Raw genomic sequence first — 22,705 nt, forward strand, 5'->3', positions numbered from 1 at the left:
ATGGCGGCGTTCTGTGTGTCGCTGCTACTGCTGTGTCTGGTTCTACCGCTGCTACTGCTGGGCGGATGGAAGCGCTGGCGGCGGGGGCGCGCGGCCCGGCATGTGGTTGTGGTGGTGCTGGGGGACGTGGGCCGCAGCCCCCGCATGCAGTACCACGCACTGTCGTTGGCCAAGCGCGGCTTCTCCGTGACCCTCCTGGGGTTCTGCAGTGAGTGCCCCGTAGTCTGGAAGGGAGGCTGCTATCTCAACCTTTGACCCTCGGCTCTGACCGCCTCAGGGGGGCAGAGGCGGCAGCGCCCCTTTGTCTCTCCTCCCCGAGTTCTGGCCTGGACCACTGCTTCCAGGTTTCTGTCCAGCCTCTGCTGGGTGGATTTCTTGTAACAGCCAGTGTTAATCGAGCTCTTGCCATATGTCAGAACTGTGCTAAGTGAATCCATTCTATGGTCTCACTTAATTCTTCTAGTGAGAGGAAAGACTGGAACTGGAACCCAGGTGCGTGGCACTCCAGGGCCAGTGCTGGTAACCACGTCTGCGTGCAGCTACTCTTGTCAGGCTGTGTCTGAACTGATAGGCAACACGTCTTTTTTCATTCTGCATCCCTCAGCCCAGAGCTCTGCAGGCAGGCGGATGTTTCATTTGCTCCCCATGTCCAGCTTTTTCCCCCAGTGTGCAGGGCATAGGTGTCTGCTCCTTCCTTATTCTCTATGTTGATATTTTTGGAGGGTAGCTAAACCCCATCTCCGGGAAAAGTGGGACCAGCATTGGTTGCCTTTAGTCCAGTCGGCTCTCCTGGCTGTTTTTATTTAGAGTCTGCTATCCCAGGGTGAGGGGGTAGAGTGGGACTTTCTAGCGGTCTCCTTGTGGTGGGAAGATACCACCATTCAGGGAATCCAGATCAGTTTAATCGAGTGCCTACTATGTGCCAGGAATTGTATTAAGTAGGGGTGGGCAAGATTGGGGCTCCCCCTCTGTGGGCATTCTAGTGGAATTTGGACAAGAATTGGCCTCATTCTCTGTTCTGGCTATTAAGGAACAGAGAGAGGTTTTGAAAAGCTTTATTTTCCAAAACAATTTCCATTATTCAGCCTGAGCTAGGAGATTATCTGACTTCAAATTAGATTGCTGCATTTAGTACATTAAAGGGGACATTCTCATTTTCAGATTCCAAACCCCATGATGAGCTTTTGCAGAGCGACAGAATTCAGATTGTGAGGTTGACTGAACTTCAGAGTCTTGCAGGTAGGATGCAGTTAACTCCAGATTTCTCTGAATCTGTGAGGAGTGTGTGTGGAGACACCTGCAGATTGTGAAGAGCTCCTTTGGTAGTGATAGATGTTTTCTGACTTGCAGTTGGGCCCCGAGTTCTCCAGTATGTAGTCAAAGTTGTATTCCAGGCAGTGCACTTGCTGTGGAAGTTGATGTGGACAGAGCCAGCAGCGTACATCTTTCTCCAGGTATGTGTCAGCCCTGCCACCCTCTGTGAGAACCGTTAATAGTTTTCTTTACTTTCCAGCCTTTTAAAAATGCACAAATTGATAAATAAATTGCATATTTGTGTATCTGTATAAACTTTTATTTATTTTTTTATAGCTGACCTTTCCTTTTTTTAAAAAATTTTATTTTGACAATATACAATGTGGTTGATTATTGTACCCCATTACTGAAACCTCCCTCCCTTCTTCCTCTCCCCCCTCCCTCCCAACAATCTCCTTTCTGTTTGCTTGTCCTATCAACTTCAAGGAATTGTAATTGTTGTGTTTTCTCCCCCCCCAGGTTGTTTGTGTATTTATTTATTTATTTTTTGGCTCCCACAAATAAGTGAGAACGTGTGATATTTCTCTTTTTGTGCCTGACTAGTTTCACTTAATAAAATTCTCTCTAGGTCCATCCATGTTGTTGCAAATGGCAGTATTTCACTCTTTTTTATAGCAGAGTAGAATTCCATTGTGTAGATATAGCACATTTTCCGTATCCACTCATCTGATGATGGACATTTGGGCTGGTTCCAACTCTTGGCTATTGTAAATAGTGCTGCAATGAACATTGGAGAACAGGTATGTCTTCGACTTGATGATTTCCTTTCCTCTGGGTATATTCCCAGCAGTGGGATAGCTGGGTCATATGGTAGATCTATCTGCAGTTGTTTGAGGAACCTCCATACCATTTTCCATAGAGGCTGCACCATTTTGCAGTCCCACCAACAGTGTAGGAGAGTTCCTTTTTCTCCACAACCTTGCCAGCATTTATCATTCACAGTCTTTTGTGTATTAGCCATCCTAACTGGGGTGAGATGGTATCTCAGTGTGGTTTTGATTTGCATTTCCCGAATGCTGAGTGATGTTGAGCATTTTTTCATATGTCTGTTGGCCATTTGTATATCTTCCTTAGAGAAATGCCTATTTAGCTCTTTTGCCCATTTTTTAATTGGGTTACTTGTTTTTTTCTTGTAAAGTTGTATCAGTTTCTTGTATATTCTGGATATTAATCCTTTGTCAGATGTATATTTTGCAAATATTTTCTCCCACTCTGTTGGTTGTCTTTTAACTCTGTTAATTGTTTCTTTTGCTGTGCAGAAGCTTTTTAGTTTGATATAATCCCATTTGTTTATTTTTCCCTTGGTTGCCCATGCTTTTGGGGTCATATTTATGAAGTCTGTGTCCAGTCCTACTTCCTGAAGTGTTTCTCCTATGTTTTCTTTGGGAAGTTTTATTGTTTCAGGGTGTATATTTAATTCTTTAATCCATTTTGAGTTGATTTTGGTATATGGTGAAAGGTATGGGTCTAGTTTCATTCTCCTGCATATTGATATCCAGTTCTCCCAGCACCCTTTGCTGAAGAGGCAGTCTCTTCCCCAGTGTATAGGCTTGGTGCCTTTGTCAAAGATCAGATGGCTGTAGGTGTGTGGGTTGATTTCTGGATTCTCTATTCTATTCCATTGATCCAAGTGTCTGTTTTGGTTATTATAGCTTTGTAATATAATTTAAAGTCAGGTAGTGTTATGCCTCCAGCTTTATTTTTTTTGCTCAGTATTGCTTTGGCTATGCGTGGTCTTTTGTTATTCCATATAATTGTCTGGATAGTTTTTTCCATTTCTGAGAAAAACCTCATTGGAATTTTGATGGGGATTGCATTGAATTTGTATATCACTTTGGGTAGTATGGACATTTTCACAATGTTAATTCTTCCAATCCGAGAGCATGGGATATCTTTCCATATTCTTGTGTCCTTTTTAATTTCTCTCAGCAGTGGTTTGTAGTTCTCCTTATAGAGATCTTTCACATCCTTCGTTAACACAATTCCTAAGTATTTTATTTTTTTGGTGGCTATTGTAAATGGGCAAGCTTTCTTGATTTCCCTTTCTGCATGTTCACTATTGGAGAATAGAAATGCTACTGATTTTTTGTGTTGATTTTGTATCCTGCTACTTTGCTGAAATCATTTATCAACTCCAAGAGTTTTTTTGTAGAGGTTTTAGGCTGTTCGATATATAGGATTATGTCATCTGCAAAGAGGGACAGTTTGATTTCCTCTTTTCCAATCTGGATGCCTTTTATTTCCTTCTCTTCTCTGATTGCTCTGGCTAGTACTCCCAACACTATGTTGAATAGGGGTGGTGAGAGTGGACATCCTTGTCTAGTTCCTGTTCTTAAAGGAAAGGTTTTCAGCTTTTCCCCATTCAAGATGATATTGGCAGTGGCTTTATCATATATGGCTTTAATTATGTTGAGATACTTTTCATCGATACCTAACTTGTAGAGAGTCTTTATCATGAATGAGTGTTGAATTTTATCAAATGCTTTTTCAGCATCTATAGAGAAGATCATATGGTCCTTGTGTTTGACTTTATTGATATGGTATACCGCATTTATTGATTTGCGTATGTTGAACCAACCTTGCATCCCTGGAATGAATCCCACTTGATCATGGTGTATAATTTTGCATATGTGTTGCTGTATTCTGTTAGCTATTATTTTATTGAGGATTTTTGCATCTATGTTCATCAAGGATATTGGCCTGTAGTTTTCTTTTTTAGTTGTATCTTTACCTGGTTTTGGTATCAGGGTGATGTTTGCTTCATAGAATGAGTTTGGGAGAATTGCCTCTGTTTCAATCCTTTGGAATAGTTTGTAGAGAATTGGTTTCAATTCCTCTTTGAATGTTTGGTAAAATTCTGCTGTGAATCCATCTGGTCCTGGGCTTTTCTTTGTTGGGAGCCTTCTGATAACAGCTTTAATCTCTTTTATTGTTATTGGTCTGTTCAGATTTTCTACATCTTCTTGGCTCAGTTTTGGTAGCCTGTGTGTGTCCAGAAATTTATCCATTTCCTCCAGATTTTCGAATTTGTTGGTATATAGTTGTTTATAGTAGTCTCGAATGATTCCTTGTATTTCAGATGAATCAGTTGTAATATCACCTTTTTCATTTCTAATTTTTGTTATTTGGATCTTCTCTCTTTTTTTAGTTAGTCGTACTAATGGTTTGTCAATTTAATTTATCTTTTCAAAAAACCAACTTTTTGATTCATTGATCTTTTGTATTGTTTTTTGGGTTTCAATTTCATTCAGTTCTGCTCTGATCTTAATGATTTCTTTCCGTCTGCTAACTTTAGGTTTGGATTGTTCTTGTTTTTCTAGTTCTTTAAGGTGACGTATTAGGTTGTTCACTTGCCATCTTTCCATTCTTCTGAAGTGCGCATTTAATGCGATAAAGTTCCCCCTTAGTACTGCTTTTGCAGTATCCCACAGGTTTTGGTATGATGTATCATTGTTTTCATTAGTTTCAATAAATTTTTGATTTCTTCTTGGACCCATATGTTATTAAGTAGAATGCTGTTTAATTTCCATGTGTTTGTATAGTTTCCAGAATTTTGTTTGTTATTTATTTCTAATTTTAATCCATTGTGGTCTGAAAAGACACATGGGACAATTCAAATTTTTTTGAATTTGTTGAGACTTGATTTGTGACCTAACATGTGATCTATACTGGAGAATGATCCATGTGCTGATGAGAAGAATGAATATTCTGAGGTTGTTGGATGGAATGTTCTGTAGATATCTGCCGAATCTAATTGGTCTAGTGTGTTGCTTAGATCTTGTGTTTCTCTGCTGATTCTTTGCCTAGATGATCTGTCCAGTATTGACAGTGGGGTGTTCAGGTCCCCTGCTATTATGGTATTAGTGTCTATTTCCTTCTTTAGGTCTAATAGAGTTTGCTTTATAAATCTGGCTGCTCTGACATTGGGTGCATATATATTTATGATTGTTATGTCTTCTTGATGGATGAATCCTTTTATCATTATGTAGTGGCCCTCATTATCTCTTTTTGTGGTTTTTAGTTTAAAGTCTGTTTTATCAGATATAAGAATAGCTACTCCAGCTCGTTTTTCTTTTCTGTTTGCATGGTAAATCTTTTTCCATCCTTTCACTCTTAGTCTATGTGAGTCTTTATAGGTAAGGTGGGTCTCTTGAAGGCAGCATATAGTTGGGTCCTCCTTTTTAATCCAGTCAGCCAGTGTGTGTCTTTTGATTGGGGAATTAAATCCTTTTACATTAAGAGTTGTTATTGAAAGGTGTTGATTTACTCCTAGAATTTTATTAATTTTTGTTTGGATGTCTTAAGTGTCTTTTGTTCCTTTATTTCTGATTTACTGTTTGTCTTCTGTATTTGTTGGTTCCTTGGGTTGTAGATAAACTTATTTTTTTCTCTTAATTGTTGCCATTTTTATTTTACTAGTGGGTTTTGATTTTTCTTGAGTTTTTATTGCAGTGGTAGTTATTTTTCAGGTACCAAACCCAATACTCCCTTGAGAATTTCCTGTAAGGGTGGTAGTGCGGTAGTGAACTCCCGCAGTTTTTGTTTGTCTGAGAAATATACTATTTGCCCTTCATTTTGGAAGGATAGCCTTTTGGAGTAGAGTATTCTTGGCTGGCAATCTCTGTCTTTTAGTATTTTGAATATATCATCCCATTCCTTTCTGGCTTTTAGGGTTTGTGATGAAAAGTCTGATGGTAGTCTAATTGGGGCTCCCTTATAGGTGGTTTGATGCTTCTCTCTTGCAGCTTTTAATATTCTCTCTTTGTCTTTGAGTTTTGCCAGTTTGACTATAACATGTCTTGGAGAAGACCTTTTTGGGTTGAATACGTTTGGGGATCTATGAGCTTCCTGAATCTGAAGATATGTGTCTTTTCCTATACCTGGGAAGTTTTCTGCCACTGTTTTGTTGAATATGTTTTCTTTTCTTTTTTTTTTTTTTTTTTTAAAAAGATGACCGGTAAGGGGATCCTAACCCTTGACTTGGTGTTGTCAGCACCCTGCTCACCCAATGAGCAAACCGGCCATCCCTATATGGGATCCGAACCCGGGGCCTTGCTGTTATCAGCACCGCACTCTCCCGAGTGAGCCACAGGCCGGCCCTAAATATGTTTTCAATCTCCTTTTTCCTCCCCTTCTGGAATACCCATGACTCGGATATTTGAATGCTTAAGGTTGTCTGATATCTCTCTTAGATTTTCTTCAATGTTCTTAATTCTTTTTTCTTTTTTCTTTTTTTTTTTTTGGTCTGCCTGTGCTATTTCAAACAGCCCATCTTCAAGGTCAGAAGTTCTCTCTTCTGCTTCTGCAAGCCTGCTGATTAAACTCTCTGTTGTGTTTTTTATTTCATTGAATGAATTTTTCAGCTCAGCAAGCTCTGCTACATTCTTTTTCAGGGCATTGATTTCCTTGTACATTTCTTCTTTCAGGTCCTGTATACTTTTCCTTGTTTCATCGTGTTGTCTAGCTGAGTTTTCTTGTATCTCATTTAGTTTCCTTAGAATCATCACTCGAAATTCCTTGTCAGACATTTCAAGGGCTTCTTGTTCTATAGGATCTAAATCTTGAGAGTTATTACCCTTTGGTTGTGTACTTTCTTGATTTTTCATATTTCTGGTATCTTTCCTTTGATGTTTAGTCACTGTGGCAGGGGATATCACGGTCCACTGGTTTGACACTGTTGTCTGGCTAGGATGCTGCTGGGACTGACAATTTGGTACGGCTGCCTCAATGTCTGTTCGGTTGCCCACTAGTGCCTTTGGTGTGTGGTCGCCGTGGATCTTGGACCTCTCAGGGGAGGCGCCTCTCTGGTCAGCACGCACTCGGCTGGGCTGTGGATGGAGTTGGGTGGTGGTGGCAAGGCCTACCTGCTGGGTCATGCTCTGGCACCACAGGGCGCGTAGTCTCCAAGGATCTTGGGCTTCTCTGGTTGGGTGCCTATCTGATCAGCACGCACTTGGCGGGGCTGGGGATTTGTATAATCTTTAAAAAACATGAATAGGAGCCTATGGTATGTGTCCATAGTGTTTACAGTACCCATTCATACTAAATAGATAGAGTCTTAAATTGCACTTATGCATTTAAATGTTTTACATGTATTAATTCATTTAATCCTCACAACAACCCTAAGAAGTAGGTTCCTGTATTACCTACATTTTAGAAAGTAGGAAACCTGGAACCAGAGAGGTTCTATAAGTAGCCTATCATCACACAGCTAGGAAGTGGGTGAGTCAGGATTTGAACCTAGGTCGTCAGTCTTGTTCCACAGTTAAGCTTTTAACCTCTTCCCTTCACCAATTTTCAACATTCAGAAGCATCTTCTTTTGATGGGCTGCACTGAATTCCAATATGTGATGTCCCAGAATGTGTTTATTTAGTCTCATTTTAAATGACACTTGGAGGGCCAGCACATGGCTCACTTGGGAGAGTGTGGTGCTGACAACACCAAGTCAAGGGTTAAGATCCCCTTACCTGTCATCTTTAAAAAAAAAAGGACACTCAGATGCTTTCTGATTTTTTTAATTTTTACAAATAGTGCTGCTATGAGCACAGTGATCAGACGACTTTTGCATGGGTTCAGTTTCTTTCCTTGGATAAATTCCTAGCAGTAGAATTGCTTGGAAAAAGTTTATGCACTTTTAAATGTTGTGGGATGTTCCTGGATAGCCTTAGAGTCAGGATAGGCCATTTTATCCTCACCAAATGGGGGTGCCTGGGCTCCCACATGTTTATGTCACCAGCTGAGGTTAGGCTTTTGTAGAGTTTGCATTTGTGGAGTTTTCATCTCTTTTTTCCATTTTTCGTCTCTTTGATTATTGATGATCTTGGTTGGACCTTTCAGGTTGGTCAATTCTGTTTCTTTTTTTTTTTTGGCGGCTGGCCAGTAAGGGAATCTTAACCCTTGACCTTGGTGTTATCCGTGCTGCACTCTAACCAATTGAGCTGACCAGCCAGTCCAATTCTGCTTCTTTTATGACTTTTTACACCTATTTTGGTGGCAGAGAGGATCTGTCTTCTGCTTATTATCAAAGGATCATAAGCTCCGTAAATATAATCAACTCATTGCCATGTGTATTGTAGCTATCTTCACTCAGTTTATTGTTGAACATGGCCTGGGTTTCCTCCTCTTCTGTCAAGTCTCTCTCTTCCCTAGAACCCCCCAGGCCTGCCCAGCATCGCTGTCTGCTGGCTTGTGGGCTGCCTTTGTGGGAGCAAACTCGTCATCGACTGGCACAACTACGGCTACTCCATTATGGGGCTGGTGCATAGCCCCAGCCACCCCCTTGTTCTGCTGGCCAAGTGGTGAGTGTCTGGGAGGCGGGTGCGATACATTCTGTAAAACCATGTTGGGATGAGTGGGAAGAAGGGCCAGTGTGGAGTCTCTGGAAGGGGGTTCCCTGTGTGCTTGGCAGGGGTATGGGCAGGGCTGGTGATTTGGGCTGGACATTGGCCACCAGGGATAGAAAGAGGCCTCAGCAAAGGAGGGCATTTATTGTTGCCCATGAAACTGAAAGGGCTGGAAAAGCAGTTGGCTTTGAGCTCAAAACAATGTCATTGGGACCTGGCTTATCTTTGTCTCCACACTCCCTTCTGGTGGTGGTCTTAGGTTCTAGGAGCTCCCCTAGCTCTCATCCCCACCCCTTCAGGCAGAGTGGGGAGAGCAAACCCCTCTGATTGGCTGGTATAGGTCACCTGCCCCTTTCTGGTCCACTCACTGAGGCCGGGGACTGCAGTCCCTTGTTGTCTCATGCTTGGGACAAATTCTCTATCACAAGAGCTAGGTCCCAGGCACACCCAGACCATATGGACAGAGACTGTGGGCAGATCCCCAAATAGAAACTGGGGGCTGCTGCTGGAAGACAGGGAAGTGGGCCATGGTGGCTACAGCTGACAAGGCTACAGGGAGGGAAGAAGGGCCTGTGGGATAGGACCCAGAGCAGAAAGAGTAATTTGTGTCCTGAGCTGAGTGTGACACCTGCCTCGCATGCACTTCCAGCCTCAGGACAGTGGCTGGCTGTGGCCCTCACCCTGATGGGCTTGATCATTGGTAGTGGTAACAGTGGCAGCAGTGGCAGTGGCAATGGCTTGCAGTCACTGAGTGCCTGCTGCATGCCAGGCCTCAGGCCAAACTCTTTCTTTTATCCCATTCAAACTTCACTGCACCCCAGGGTGGGGGGTGAGGGGTGTACTGTGATATTCTCCTTTCACAAGTCAGGAAACTGAGGCTGAAAGTAATTACGCCTCTTGTCGCTCATCTAAGTGTGAGGACCAAAATTTAGTGCAGAGCTTTGTCTGGAGGAACAGGCCATAATACCTGATGACATTAAATAACCTTGACTCACTCATTCCCCTTTGCAGTTCTCTCTGCGATCAGGGCTCAAGTCTCGATTTGGAGCTAACATGTCCTTAATGCCTCTCTAACATTTGCTAAACCCCCTTTGTACTATGTTGAGAGTGAGCTGCAACCTCACAACCTTTGCAGCATAGCACAGGGTGGCTGAGATTTAACAATGAGGCCTTTATTGTATTTCTTCTTTTAGTGACAAGAGACTGGATTTTCGCAGCATAGCACAGGGTGGCTGAGATTTAACAATGAGGCCTTTATTGTATTTCTTCTTTTAGTGACAAGAGACTGGATTTTCACTTTGGTGTTGATATATGGGTCCCTTTTAGCCTAACTGTATTTAATCCGAAAAGCGATATGACATAAAGAAAGGTGTGAAAAAATAATAGTGCGGGTGGAGCTCAGCTATCGAAACCTCTGGGAAGGTTTGGGAGACCCCAGCTCCACAGCCTCTTCTGCGTCGGGAAGTGTTGAGTCACACGGTGGTGGTGGTGCTCGTGGTGGTGGTGGTGGTGGTGGTGGGGGGGGGCTGTCCAGGGCTCCAAGCTGACCAGTGATACGTCTTTTCAGGTACGAGAAGCTCTTTGGGCGCCTGTCCCACCTGAACTTGTGTGTGACCAATGCCATGCGGGAAGACCTGGCAGAAAACTGGCACATCAGGTACGGAGGGCATGGGACAACTGTCAGCCCCAGGGTAGCACAGAGACCCAGGACTGGTTGGGATGAGAGCTGCAGGGCCCGCGTGCCATGGTGGCCAGGCATTTTGAGATACTGATGGGCCCGGGAGGTGTTACTGGCTTGGGGAAGCTGAAGGAGGATGTGGTGGAATTTCTTTCCCAGCTGGCTGGGTGGTCCAGGCAGTGTTGGTCTCCCAGCATCTCTCTTTGCTTTCCTAAGTAATTGTAAAGCTCTTTATTGTCATTGTCTGACACTCAGATTCCCCAAGCATCTTCTTTTTCTGGATCCTTCTGGGCCCTCTATTCCTTCGGCCTTTCTCCGTCCCTCCCGAGAGCCCCCATGATCTCATTGCAGAGCGGTGACCGTGTACGACAAGCCGGCGTCTTTCTTTAAAGAGATGCCTCTGGACCTGCAGCATCAGCTCTTCATGAAGCTGGGCCGCACCCTCTCTCCATTCAGGGCCTGGTAGGTCCCTGTCCTCAGCTGCCTTCTCTCGTTGTCACTGCTGTCCTGGCCTCTCCCCTTTCTCCTCCCTGCAGGAATCCACTAATCCAGGGATTGGCAAACTAAGGCTGGGGGCTTGCAGCCTGTTTTGTAAATAAAATTTTATTGGAACACAGCACACTCACTCATTTATATGTCGTCCGGCTGTTTTGGGGCTTCAGTGCAGAGTTGGGTTTTGCAGCAGAGAGTGTATGGCCCTCAAAGGCTGAAGTATTTACTCTCTGGCCCTTCAAGAAAATGTTTGCCAACCACTGCTCTATTTGACCCTCCTGCCATTGGGTTCCTGTGCCCATGGCAGGGTCTGAATCTGTGTGTCCTCTGGGGTTTCTCATGGGGCCAAGGAGAGGCCTTTGTGTAGCTCTCCCCAGTCCTGTCATGTGCCCCTCTCAGTAACTGAGCCTGGCAGTTGGAGGGTATTTTATCAGCCTCATCTTAATAAGGAATAAGAAGGGTAGGCCCCACGGAGAAAGGGGCTGAGATGGTCTTCTTTGCTGTTGTAACCTCAGCACCTAGCAACAGATAAATATTGGTCAAGAAAGCCAGCCCTTGGGTGGTGGGTCGGCCCAGTGGTGCTGATGTGGCTGGGCGCCCTGACCCCCTGGGGCCTGCGGGCCTCGCTGTGGTGGGAGATGGCCGTCCTGGGCCCTGGGGCCTGCTCAGTGGCCTCCCACGGGCTTCCCCTCTGCTCCCTCAGCTCAGAACCTGTAGACCCGGCCACGGAGAGGACGGCCTTCACGGAACGGGATGCCCAGAGTGGGATGGTGACACGTCTCCATGGGCGGCCGGCCCTGCTGGTCAGCAGCACAAGCTGGACAGGTCTCTGCGACCTCCCCCTTGCCCTGGCACTTGTAAGACAGCCACCCGGCGAGCCCATGTTCTTCTCCCCCCATCAGTCTCGTGCCCCCCATGGGTGTCCCGATGAGAAGGGGGTGTGAATGAGCTGGGAGGGGGCATCTAGAAACAGGCCATGACACTCACTTCTCTCCCTGTAGAGGACGAGGACTTCTCCCTTCTGCTGGCAGCACTGGAAAGTAGGTGTGCGGCTGTGGTCTGCAGTCCTGGGTCTGTCAGGGACCAATGAGCTGTGGGATGCTCGCCCAGCCTTGCGTGGAGCTGCTCCTGTCCCTGGGGCCAGTGGGTGGGTCAGCCCGAGGACAGCGGGGGGTGGCGGTGGGCAGCTCTGAGGCCCCATTTGGGCCACTGAGTGACCAGGCCCTAGCTTTGAAGTGCCACCTCTGGGAGAGCATCACAGAGAAGCCAGTGGCCTCCTCACAAGGAGCATGCCCCTCCCTCACCTGCCTCCCACCCCTCACTCACCTGCCTCCCACCCCTCACTCACCCAGCTAGAGAATCCTGGTTATTGTTTTTGTATTTTCTTAAACACAGAGTTTGAGCAACTGACTCTTGATGGAGACAACCTTCCTTCTCTAGTCTGTGTGATAACAGGTACCACCTGGGACCCTCAGTGTTCTGTGTTTAGGTGGGAGATGGGGTGGGGACATGCACACGACATTGTCTCGTTCATCCTCGTCCCAACCCTCCAAGGTAGGGTTGTCACTACATGCTTGACAGAGGGGAAACTGAGGTTCAGAGGGGCCTCAGGGCAGGGCGTGGAGTTTAGATTTGAATCTCGGATAGCACGACCTCAGAGATACTCAGCTTTCCACTTTTCCAGCATCCTTTTATTTTTTAAAACAAGAGCCCATTGTGCAACATAAAATTGCTTCTGAAGTCATACCGTGAACAAAGAGAGAAGCAGAACAGCCAGCACTCGAGGAACAGGCTCCTGAGCTGGCTGCTGCTTTGTCCTGCTCACTCCTCTCCTCCTGGCCTACTGGGTCCCTGGGGGGATGGCAGGGGACAGGCCACATGTCCCTACACATGGCACAGATGGAGAAGCTGGGTTGGTGCTCGGGTGCCAGGCCAGTGTTTATCCTGGTCATCTTTCCCAGCCTGAGGCCAGCTGGCTGCAGTTGCAGGGCCTGGCCTCAGTGGTCAGGGTGCACACCCCTTTGGGGTCTCAGGGCTCCTGAGGTCATTTCCAGAAGGGACCCGAGTGGAGCTGCCGAGGGGTGGAGCTTCTGGGAAAGTAGCTGCCATGTCCTAACAGGAGCGTCCTGGGACTGGGGCCATGGGCCAGGGACAGAGATGGTCCCATGCAGTGGTTGCTTTTCTCTGCAAAGGCAAAGGACCTCTGAAGGAGCATTACAGTCACCTCCTTGGCCACAAGCATTTCCAGCACATCCAGGTCTGCACACCGTGGCTGGAGGCCGAGGACTACCCCTTGCTTCTAGGTAAGAGGGTGGCAGGAGGCATCGGGGGAAGGTGGTCTAAAGGGGAGTCCCCTACTGTAAGACGGGGGGCAAACTTTTTTTGAAAAGGGCCAGATAATAAAGCTTATACTGGCCTCTGCCCCCTATTCTTTGTTTTTACAACTCTTTAAAAATGTAAAAGCTACTCTCAGATCAAGGGCCACAAACCAGCGGGCCTCAGGCTGGATTGGGCCTGCTCCTGGGGCCCCCTGGGGGCAGGTAGGTCGCCTACCAGGAACCCCATGTGGAACTCCTGAGAGGAGGCCCTTTCTTGGTGTGCCAGCTCCTCCCTACCTGATGGTCCTGGCAGCTGTTTGCCAAGGGCTCTGAGAGCCTCCCACACCCTCCATCCTTCCTGCTTTTCTGTTCTGCACAAGGGATGGGCTTGGGCTTGGGCCCACTGTTCCCCAAGTTTGGGAGGGCACTGGCTTTGGGAGGTCCAGAGACAACATGTATTGCAGCCTCCCCCAGCCAGAACAGCTGTCCCTCCTCTCCACCCTTTTCTCTCTTGATTACTCTAAGTGGAGAGTTGAGTCGAGGCTCGGTACTGACTCTAATGTCTTCAGCAGTAAGGAAGCTCTCGGGCTGAGTGCCTTCGGCAGGCAGGAGATCCCAGCTAGACTTTCCTAACGTTAAGCTGTTTATTTGGCTTTGTTTTTACAATGACAGCTGTTTTTTGTTGGGTCTGCTGTGGATTCTTTTTTTTTATTATTATAGTAAAATAGTCATAAAATTTGCCACTCTGACTGCTTGTAAGCATACAGCTCAGTGGCATTCATTATGTTCACAGAGTTGTACAACTGTCACCTCTATTTCTAAAACTTTTTCATCATTCCATTCAGAAACTCTGTGCCCATGAAGCAATAACTTAAGAGTTCTTTTAAAATAAATTGTGTTTAAGTAGAAAAAGAGAGTTAACTTAAATAACAATATTAAGTAGCACACAGTTTTCAGGTAGGGCAAATTGTTAGGAGTGGCGGTTGGGGGACATGGCTGTGTCCCTGCTCCTCACCAGGCCATGAGGCTGCTTGGCAACTTAAACCAGTTATGTTTGGGGTTGTTGGGGGTGTTACCCTATTTCTACCCCCGTGGGAGACGTTGCTGCACAGTCTTGGTAGGATTTGTGTCTCCAGGGTGAGCGGCCAGAGCTCTGACCGACTCCCCATCACCTGGCAGGGTCTGCGGACCTGGGCGTCTGTCTGCACAAGTCCTCCAGTGGCCTGGACCTGCCCATGAAGGTGGTCGACATGTTTGGGTGCTGCTTGCCCGTGTGTGCTGTGAACTTCAAGTGGTAGGAGCAGAAACTGAGTCCTCCCTGGGTTAGGTCCTCAAATCAGCAGCTGAGGGGGAATCAGGGAGGCTAGGGCTGCCCCGTCAGTCCAGCACTGCTGGGTGGCCATGCGTGGGATGCTTGCAGTGACTGTGGCTGGGCCAAGCCCCACCAATGTAGTTGGCTTCCATTAGAGCTCACGTTGAATGAGAACATACCAGTCTTGGTACTAGACCTCCCTCTACTCGGGGCTTCTGCTCGTGGAATGGCTCAGTGGCTGGAGTTGCCTGCAATTTATGGTTTTAGTTCCCCCTTGCTCCTGCCCTTTTGGCTGGGATTAGGCAGTTGGGTTTGAATCCACTAAATGCGTGTCATTCGGTGACTCCACTCCTCCTGGCAGGGGTGGGTGTTTGGAAAGGGCTGTGTTAGAAGAGGTTATAGAAACAGCGGCCAGGGCTCAGGCTGAGCACACAGTGCCTGCTCAGGAACCAGCCTCTGGATGGGATGTTCAGGATGCTGGACCTCGTGTGAACTGAGCTTGGGGCAGCAGAAAAGTCACCCTTGATGTGCTGGCCAGTTCCAGGGTGTGTGTGTGTGGAGGGGTGTTGCCTTAGCTTCTTTCTTGGACTTGGAGTTAAGAATGAAGAATGGTCGCCAAGGACGTTCTCATTGAAGAGCATAGAACAGAAAAGGCCCACATCCCCTTTCAGGACCCCGTTATCCAAATCAGTTCGGACATTTTGGTGTGTACCCTTTCAGACTGTTTTTCTATTCAGATGTGAAATTTAAGCACAGACTCACTGAAAGCCAACTGACTGTCCCTGACTCCAGCTTTGCCTGAGCGTGGGGTGGGCCGGGTGGGCAGTACAGGGTTCCGTTGGGCAGTACAGGGTTCCGTCTCTTCTTCAGGTGCACTCAGGCCTCCCTTCTTTCTGTCTGCAGCTTACATGAGCTTGTGAAACATGAAGAAAACGGCCTGGTCTTTGAGGACTCAGAGGAACTGGCTGCTCAGTTGCAGGTAGCTACGGCAAGCCGTGCCAGGGCTTGGGGGGTTTTGGACGCTCCCCCATGCCTGCAGCTGTGGTGGGACCATGCTGTTGGGAGAATTAGGACATGTCCCTGTGTGCCCTCTGGATTTGTGGAGCTTCTGCCACACAAATGATGCTAGAGCAAGGCGGCTGTGCAGCTATTTTAAGGATCGAGACCAGAGAAGTGAGATAGGGTTGAAGGGAGCTTCTTGGACCAGACTTGAAAGATGGGTGGGATTCTGCAAAGGGCACCTGTTTCTTATTACAAAAAGCAATACACTCTCATTTGTGACAGTTGTAAGATCAGCACATTTTTCTGTAAAGGTCTTGAGAGAAAATATTTTAGGTTTTGTCATACAGTCTCTGAACTCAACTGTTTGTAGCGTGAAAGCAGCCACAGGCCAGGTGTAGATGAAAGAGGTGTGGCTGTGTTCCAATAAAATTTTATTTACAAAGACAGCTGGTGGGTGGATTTGGCCTCCAGGCTGTAGTTGGCTGATCCTCGATTTAGACAGCAAAGCTGAAAAGAACACAGCCGAGGATGTTATCTCATTCCCAGCAGACAGTGGGACTGGACTAGCCAGAGGCGGAGGGAAGGTGCCTCTGATGGAAGGAACAGCAGGCAGAGGTGGGGGGTGCTCCAGGGCGTGGATTGTGGGAGAGCGAGTGTGCAGAGAAGTTTCCAGAAAAAGTTCTGTCAAGAAAGCATTGCTGGGGCAGGGGTGTTTTGAATGTTGGTGAGGGAGTGGGACTTGGGAGGGGTGTTGCTGGGCTGGGGACCTGGGGTCAGGTGGGGCAGGAACTCGGATGGGGTGGGGAGGGGTGAGAAGGTAAGTTCTGGTCTTTATTTTTTTTTGTAGATGCTTTTCTCAGACTTTCCTGATCCTGCTGTCAAATTAAACCAGTTGCGGAAGAACCTTCGGGAGTCAGAGCAGCTTCGATGGGACAAGAGCTGGGAGCAGACTGTGCTCCCTTTCCTTATGGACATGTGACCCCTCGGACCGGAGTCCAACCCTGGAGCTGGCTGCCCTGCCGTCCTGCCTGGCGGCTCCTCCTCACTGCACAGCCCAGTCCCAGGGCAAAGTCCTGCAAGCAGCGCCTCCCAGTGGTCAGAAGCTGGAAGGACGGCAGCGGGTGCTGCCTGCTGAAGTTATTTTAATAACTCAAGAGTTGGTGGCCCAGGAAACTGCTTTGTCTTGGTTTCTTGGAAGCTCTGAAACGCTTCTCTCTTTTCTTCCCCTATTCTGTGAGGCCGTCTCTCTTCCCTGCCTCGCGTCTTACTTTTCTGTCCTTTGCCTGTGCCCTCTTCGACTTGTCTTTGTCCCCTTGTTTTTATCTCCTGGTGCTGGCCTTTCCCAGCCTCTGCCCTCCGTCCTGCTCCTGACATTTTGTCTCCTGCCTTGGAAACAGGCACCTGCTGCCCTGCAGTGCAGTGGATGTATCACGCTCACAACAGGTTTGGTTTGGTGAGGAACTGAGTGTCCAGGTTGGGGAAAATCATACATGATATACATGTTTTTATTTACACAAAGGAAACACTTTGAGCCAGATTTTTCATTTCTGATTTATGGTTATTTTCTGAAGACCCAGAACTGCTGACTGAAAGGGGGCACCCATTCACTTAAACAGTTTATATCTTACTAGAACAAGTTTGTGGTTCCCGACTTGGAATCTAACACTCAGAACATTCAAGTCCAATGACAGTTCTATCAGCTTTCCCACATAAAAATTCTTCCCACGATAGTGGTTTCGTCTTCACTGTAATCTCCAAAGATGTTTGCGAAATCTACAGTGTGAGCTTCAGAATCGCCATCTCCGAGTGCTCTTGGTAAGGAAACAGTTTCTGGTCGTGACAGGGCACTGCTTCCCATCGGATCCCAGCCTGGCCTGGAAACAGAACACACGTGGCTCAGGATGGCAGTGTTTGGGGACAGGACACAGGTGTGGGGGTGTCCAAGCTGGTTTGGGTGGTTCCCAGATTTCCAGCCTACCCAGACTCCGAGAATCAGCCTTCGGGGTGGGGCAGGAGAAGAAAATTTGGGTTTTACACAGCAGTGATGGCAGCAGGGGTGGTCGCCTTTCCCCACTGGGCCCACTTGGGTTCTCTGTCACTGCTCTGCATCTGTCCACCCATCCTTGGGCACAGCTCGGGAGGGGCCGAGCTTTGAACCCGTGTCTGCCCGACAGCAGCTGTTCCTCACAAAAGCTAGAAGGGCTCAGGTGGTCTTCGTAAGCACGGAGGTCTGAAGAGCCATTAGGCAGGATGCTTTTGTCATGGTTTTTTGTTATCAATAATAAATATTTATAAGAATGAAGTGGTACAGACATAAAAATGTAGAAGTCTCTGTAAACCCACCACCCAAGTATAACAACTGTTAATTGATGTATATTTTTCTAGATTTCCCTCATAGGTATAGCAATATGAAGATGATTACTTTTTTAAAACAAATGGGCTTACACTATATATGCTGTTTGGCACTTTCCTTTCTTCACTTAAAATATGTTTTAGGTATTTTTTCTCTTCTGTATTTGAAGGACTTTGTTCTTTTTTAAGGCTGCATGGTGCTCTATGCGTGGGTACCTAGAGTGTTCGTCGGTTCGTTTGTTCCATAATTAATGTGCCACTTGACACAGATGGGCGCGTGGGTTGTCTGTGTCTGTGCCACCGAGGCTGCTGGGGGTGTGTCTGTGCAGACAGCCGCCAGGAGGGGCTTTGCTGTGGGGGGAGCCTGGGGCAAAGACAGGCTTCTGTGCCACCACCAGGTTGCACATGGAAAGTCCTGTCTGGGCCGGGCATGCCCCAGGGATGGCAGGGAGGTGGCTTTGGGTGGGGTGGGTGTGGTGTGGAGCATGGGAGCCAGGTGGCCTGGCTGCACTCTGTGGGCTCTTGGGGGGTCACTGTGCCTTGGCATCTTCACGGATGGGATGGGACGATGACAGCATACCCCTCTCAGGGGCTGGGGGTCTGACAAACAGGCCTGAGGACAGTGCCTGGCCCACAATGGTGCCAATCCAGGGCTGTGTAAATGGTCGACCCCAGCCTCTTCTCTGAAATCCTCCCCTCCCCTGCTCTCCCTGCATTTACTGGGCGCCCCTAACACGGCTGCCATGTTCCTGTGCGTTCCCTGCATGCTCGGCACTGTCCTAGGTGTGTTACAGACTTCACTCCCCTGCTGGCTGTTTCTGTGGTGCTGGAAAGGGGACTGAGGGCCAGCCTTCATGAGGGTGGGGGGCAGGACCTGTCTCCAGAGCCTGCAGTGGGCTGTCCTGTGGGCCAAACCTTGTCTAGCATCTACTGCCACCTCCATCTCACAGGTAGGGAAACTGAAGCCCACAGGTTTATGAGCTCCACTCTGAGACATGGTGGGGCCACTGGCCCTCCTGGGTTACTTCTGTGCTGCCTCCCCTCCCTCCCACCCAGAGCACCCAGGGACCCTGCCCTGCTCACCAAGCTCGGTGGTAAACAGCTGGCATGTCTCTGGGTTGCGGATGGTGAAGGCCACGTAGGCATCAGGGGCCCGCTGGTCCTTCCGGCAAGCAGAGAGCCTCTGCAGGACTCTGACCAGCGAGAGGATAATTTCTGGGCAATACAGCACGTCTAGGATGAAAAGCCTCAGGTTACTGAAGGACTCTGTGTGGGATTCAGGACTAAATGTGGGGTTCTGGGCTGTGCTGACCTCAGCAGCAGGACAAGGGCCTGGAAAGCAGTGGTTATGTGAGACCTGTGCCATTGTACAGGAAGAAAATTACACGGGTGAAAAAGGAAAACACTTAAGAGAGAAAGCTTTTAAAAGACATGGTAACAAATGGAAAAATAGTTCAGACTCACTGGTGTGGCCTTTAAAAAAATATCAATTCTTGGCCTCTTGGCCTATTTAGAAGACACTTAATGAGGCAGAACCTGACTCTGCCTTGGCCCTTTAGTTTCCAGGGGTCTGCTGATCTGCTTGCTGCTGTGTGGGGACACGCTTGCCCATGACCATCAGCTAGGCTTGTGTGCCCAGCCATGCGGTGCTGTGAGTGTGTGGGCCGGGGCCAGGACTGGAGGTAAGCACAGCTGAACCAGGGAGGGGGACCGAGTGGGCTCGGCAAGGGACCAGGGGTAAAGGGAACTTTGGTGGCCTAGCCAAACACCAGATTCTCTCAAGGACCCTGTCCTTGACCAGAAGTGGCTGCTTCCCTCCTTGTGGTCTCTGAAGGACGTGGGGCATGGACCTAGGACGGATACATGCAAGTGAAGGACAGGGTCGCAGGGCCACATAGAGGCATGGAGACGACAGTGAACCCTTGCACAGCTATGCATGGACCAAATGGAGGTTGGTGCTGATGGGTGGAGGATGTCTGCTCTTGTTGCCTGACACCGCCTGTCCACTGTGGTCCCACCCTAGGCTTGGGTGCTGGCCATATGTGGAAGAATGAGACACAGTCCTGGGAGAATCAGGGGCTGCCAGAACTCAAAGGGGCAGGTGGTGGAGGCATGGCTGGCCTGCACTCTCTTCCCTGAGAGCTGCTCTGGCCATTCCATTGAGGGCCTGGCTGGCAACCGAGATGCTTCCCTCAGGCTGCTGTCTGCTCAGCTGTGGCCTGGCTAATGGGTCAGACTGGCTGGTGCCCTGGGGCCTGTTCCACTCGTTCATCTCAAGCCTTGCTGGGAAAGGCCAGGGTTCACTTATTGGATGGAACCATTATAACAAGAGCAGGCCTGTCTCTGACAAGAGGGCTGTGACTTTAGGGCATGGAAGGGCTGGAACCCTGTGCTTTGATGTCACCTTGGAGGCCCAGAATGACTCTTTTGGAAGCTGTGTCATTTCTCTGCCAACAGCATCCCCTGGTCCCTCCTCTCCCAGCTGAGAGCGGGTTGGCACTGTAAGGGGGCCAATTGCTTGGTCTGCCCCACACTGACAGTTACCTGCTGCGATCACAACATCTGATTGGAAGGCAGAGAGCTGAGGGACTGTCACATCGTCCCAGTCCAGCTGGGCCAGCATCACTGTGGGGCTCCCTGAGTTGGCAGTGATGTCTGGCTCAAACGAAAAGCCATTGAGAAGGACGTTCCCTTGGAGCTGCTCGAGGACATGGCTATGACAGTCACTGAAGATGTACGCTCTGGGGTGGCATGTCTTGCAGATGGCCAGGCCTGTGAAACCGGCTCCACTGCCAAGTTCGAGGACAGTCCTGGTGGGAAATGGGGACCTGTGTCCATGACTATGCCAGGGCAAGCCTGCCTTGTGCCCTGCCGTGCCCCTTGAGGTCACCTGTGAGCGAAGGCTGCCGGGTTCTCTATGGCCCATTCCGCAAGGTAGAGGGCAGCATCCCAGGTGACCAGGCCTGTGGTGCCATGTGAGATGATGGCTGTGCTCTCAGACAGTGTGACCGAGTCCCCTGAAGGCTGTGCCGAGAGATGGTGCAAGAGAATCCAGCTGTCAGAATACAAGTAGCTGGTGTTTACCAAAAAGTCACCATGGGTGGATGGCTGGACAAACTGGTATGTCCACACCCTATAATGCTACTCAGCAATAGAAAGGAACAAGCTACTGACCCATGACGATTTGGATGCTGTCGGGGCACTGAGCTGTGGGAAGAGGCCAGTCTCAGGTTATGTACTTTGAGTCCATTCATCGAACGCTTTGGAAATGACAGAATTATAGAGGTGGAGACAGTGGAGGCAAGGGAGGGTAGGGGGGTGACTATAAAAGGTGGCATGAGGGAGATCCTTGTGGTGACAGAAATGTTCTGTATTGATTATGGTGGTGCTTACATGGACCTGTGCATAGAACTACACACACGCATCGTACCAGTGTCAGTGTCCTGGTTGTGATATGCACTAGTTATATCAGATGTTACCATCTGGGAGAAACTGGGGATGGGTACAAGGGACTCCTCTGTACTATTTTTGTGGCTTTTTATGACTCTATAGTCATTAACAACAACAAAGGAATCACAACTCTCTGGCATCATGAACTATGTGAAAAATCTCAGCCTGTAGTTAAGTTTCCTCAGTTCAACTTGACAGCTTGGGGCTTGGGGATTCTCTCGTGTTTGGAGCTTCCTGTCCCCTGCAAAGCTGCTGAGAACAGCGCCACCAGTGTGCGGTCACCCAGGGTGCTTTCTGGCTGGCTCTGAGCTTCAGAAGGTCAGCAAGGGGTTAGGGTCTCTGGAGTACTGTGAGTATTCATTTGTTATTTCTCTGATTTCTTTAACACATTTTTCCTGAGCTTCTACTCTGGGTGTTGGGGATACAGCCATGAACAGGATGAACTCAGTCACTGTGCTCATGGAACTTACATGCCAGTAGTGGATACAAATCAAAATAGACAATGTAGTCCACATAGTTATCCAGGGCTAGGACGAAAATAAAAAGGGTCACCTGACAATAGAAGACGGGGGGTGGGGGTGGGGGTGGGGGGTTTCTTTCAGATAGGTTGGTCAGGTATGGCCTCCTGGAAGAGGTGACATGTGACCTGAAATCCGGGTAAAAAGAAGTGAGGCATGTCGCGTTCTGGGGGGAGAGCATTCCAGGCAGAGCAAGTGCACAGGCCCTGCGGCAGCACAGAGGTTGGTGAGTTCAAGGAAGAGAAAGAAGACCAGGGGGGCTGGCACCCAGGAGAGCAGAAGCCAGACCAGAGAGGAAGGCAGGGCAGAGCACGTAGGGCCTCGTGAGCCACAGTGAGGAATTAGGATTTTAGTCTTTGTGCTAAGGGAAGCCTCTGGTGGCTTCTGAGCAGGAGAGTGACATGATCTGATTTACCTTTTTATTTTTTGGCAACTGGCTGGTATGGGATCTGCACCCTTGACCCTGGTGCTATAATACTGTGCTCCAACCAACTGAGCTAATCGGCCAGCCCTGATTTACCTCTTAAAAGGATCAATCTGGGGGGTGGTGGGAAGATGGTGGCAGTGGTTGCAACACAGTTTTTGAATCTTCCTGAGTCTCCACATAAGAAGAAATACAGCAGCTAAACATGGGCAACATTTACAACAAAACTAGGTGACAAGGAATCTCTGTGAACCCCCAAATGTCAACAGGTAGGGGTGAACCACCAGCAGACATAACACCTGTATGCTGCATGTGTCTGTGGAGACAGATGAGGGATGCAGTGGGGCATCTGGTAGACCTGAGCACAGGAGGCCCGTGACAGCCGCCGATGAGCCTTCACTGGCAGGTGCAGCGGGCCACACTGAGAACAGCAGCCAGCCTAGGAGGGGACGTGCCCACCCCAGTAATGGGAGCACATAGGGGAGTCAGGCAAGGCCTGAA

At 48.3% G+C, this 22,705-nt stretch overlaps 2 protein-coding genes across 3 annotated transcripts in view; one reads left to right on the plus strand and one right to left on the minus strand.

The window, feature by feature from the left end:
* ALG1 (ALG1 chitobiosyldiphosphodolichol beta-mannosyltransferase) lies at positions 1-17,895 on the plus strand. Its single transcript, XM_063099076.1, has 13 exons — positions 1-208; positions 1,162-1,239; positions 1,351-1,454; positions 8,465-8,613; positions 10,226-10,315; positions 10,688-10,798; positions 11,532-11,653; positions 11,830-11,868; positions 12,224-12,283; positions 13,021-13,131; positions 14,326-14,440; positions 15,362-15,437; positions 16,308-17,895. The coding sequence occupies exons 1-13, from the start codon at positions 1-3 to the stop codon at positions 16,437-16,439; spliced, it is 1,395 nt and encodes a 464-aa protein (XP_062955146.1). The 3' UTR covers positions 16,440-17,895.
* Positions 16,950-22,705, minus strand: part of EEF2KMT (eukaryotic elongation factor 2 lysine methyltransferase) — a 13,172-nt gene continuing 7,416 nt past the window's right edge. For both annotated transcript variants that reach the window (XM_063099078.1, XM_063099077.1), the window contains 4 exons: positions 20,703-20,836; positions 20,357-20,622; positions 18,896-19,045; positions 16,950-17,334 (listed from right to left, as the gene is read on the minus strand). In XM_063099078.1, the coding sequence (XP_062955148.1) occupies positions 17,234-17,334; positions 18,896-19,045; positions 20,357-20,622; positions 20,703-20,836 (651 nt within the window). In that variant the 3' untranslated portion in view covers positions 16,950-17,233. The remainder of the gene's footprint in view (positions 17,335-18,895; positions 19,046-20,356; positions 20,623-20,702; positions 20,837-22,705) is intronic.

Source organism: Cynocephalus volans, chromosome 6 (genome assembly GCF_027409185.1).
Source record: "Cynocephalus volans isolate mCynVol1 chromosome 6, mCynVol1.pri, whole genome shotgun sequence".
Taxonomy (NCBI): Eukaryota; Metazoa; Chordata; class Mammalia; order Dermoptera; family Cynocephalidae; genus Cynocephalus; species Cynocephalus volans.

Coding starts and splice junctions, on each gene's coding strand:
- ALG1 (XM_063099076.1), top strand. CDS start 1: ATGGCGGCGTTCTGTGTGTCGCTGCTACTGCTGTGTCTGGTTCTACCG. Junction 10,316..10,687: donor GCAGAAAACTGGCACATCAG/GTACGGAGGGCA, acceptor ATCTCATTGCAG/AGCGGTGACCGTGTACGACA. Junction 12,284..13,020: donor TCTAGTCTGTGTGATAACAG/GTACCACCTGGG, acceptor TTCTCTGCAAAG/GCAAAGGACCTCTGAAGGAG.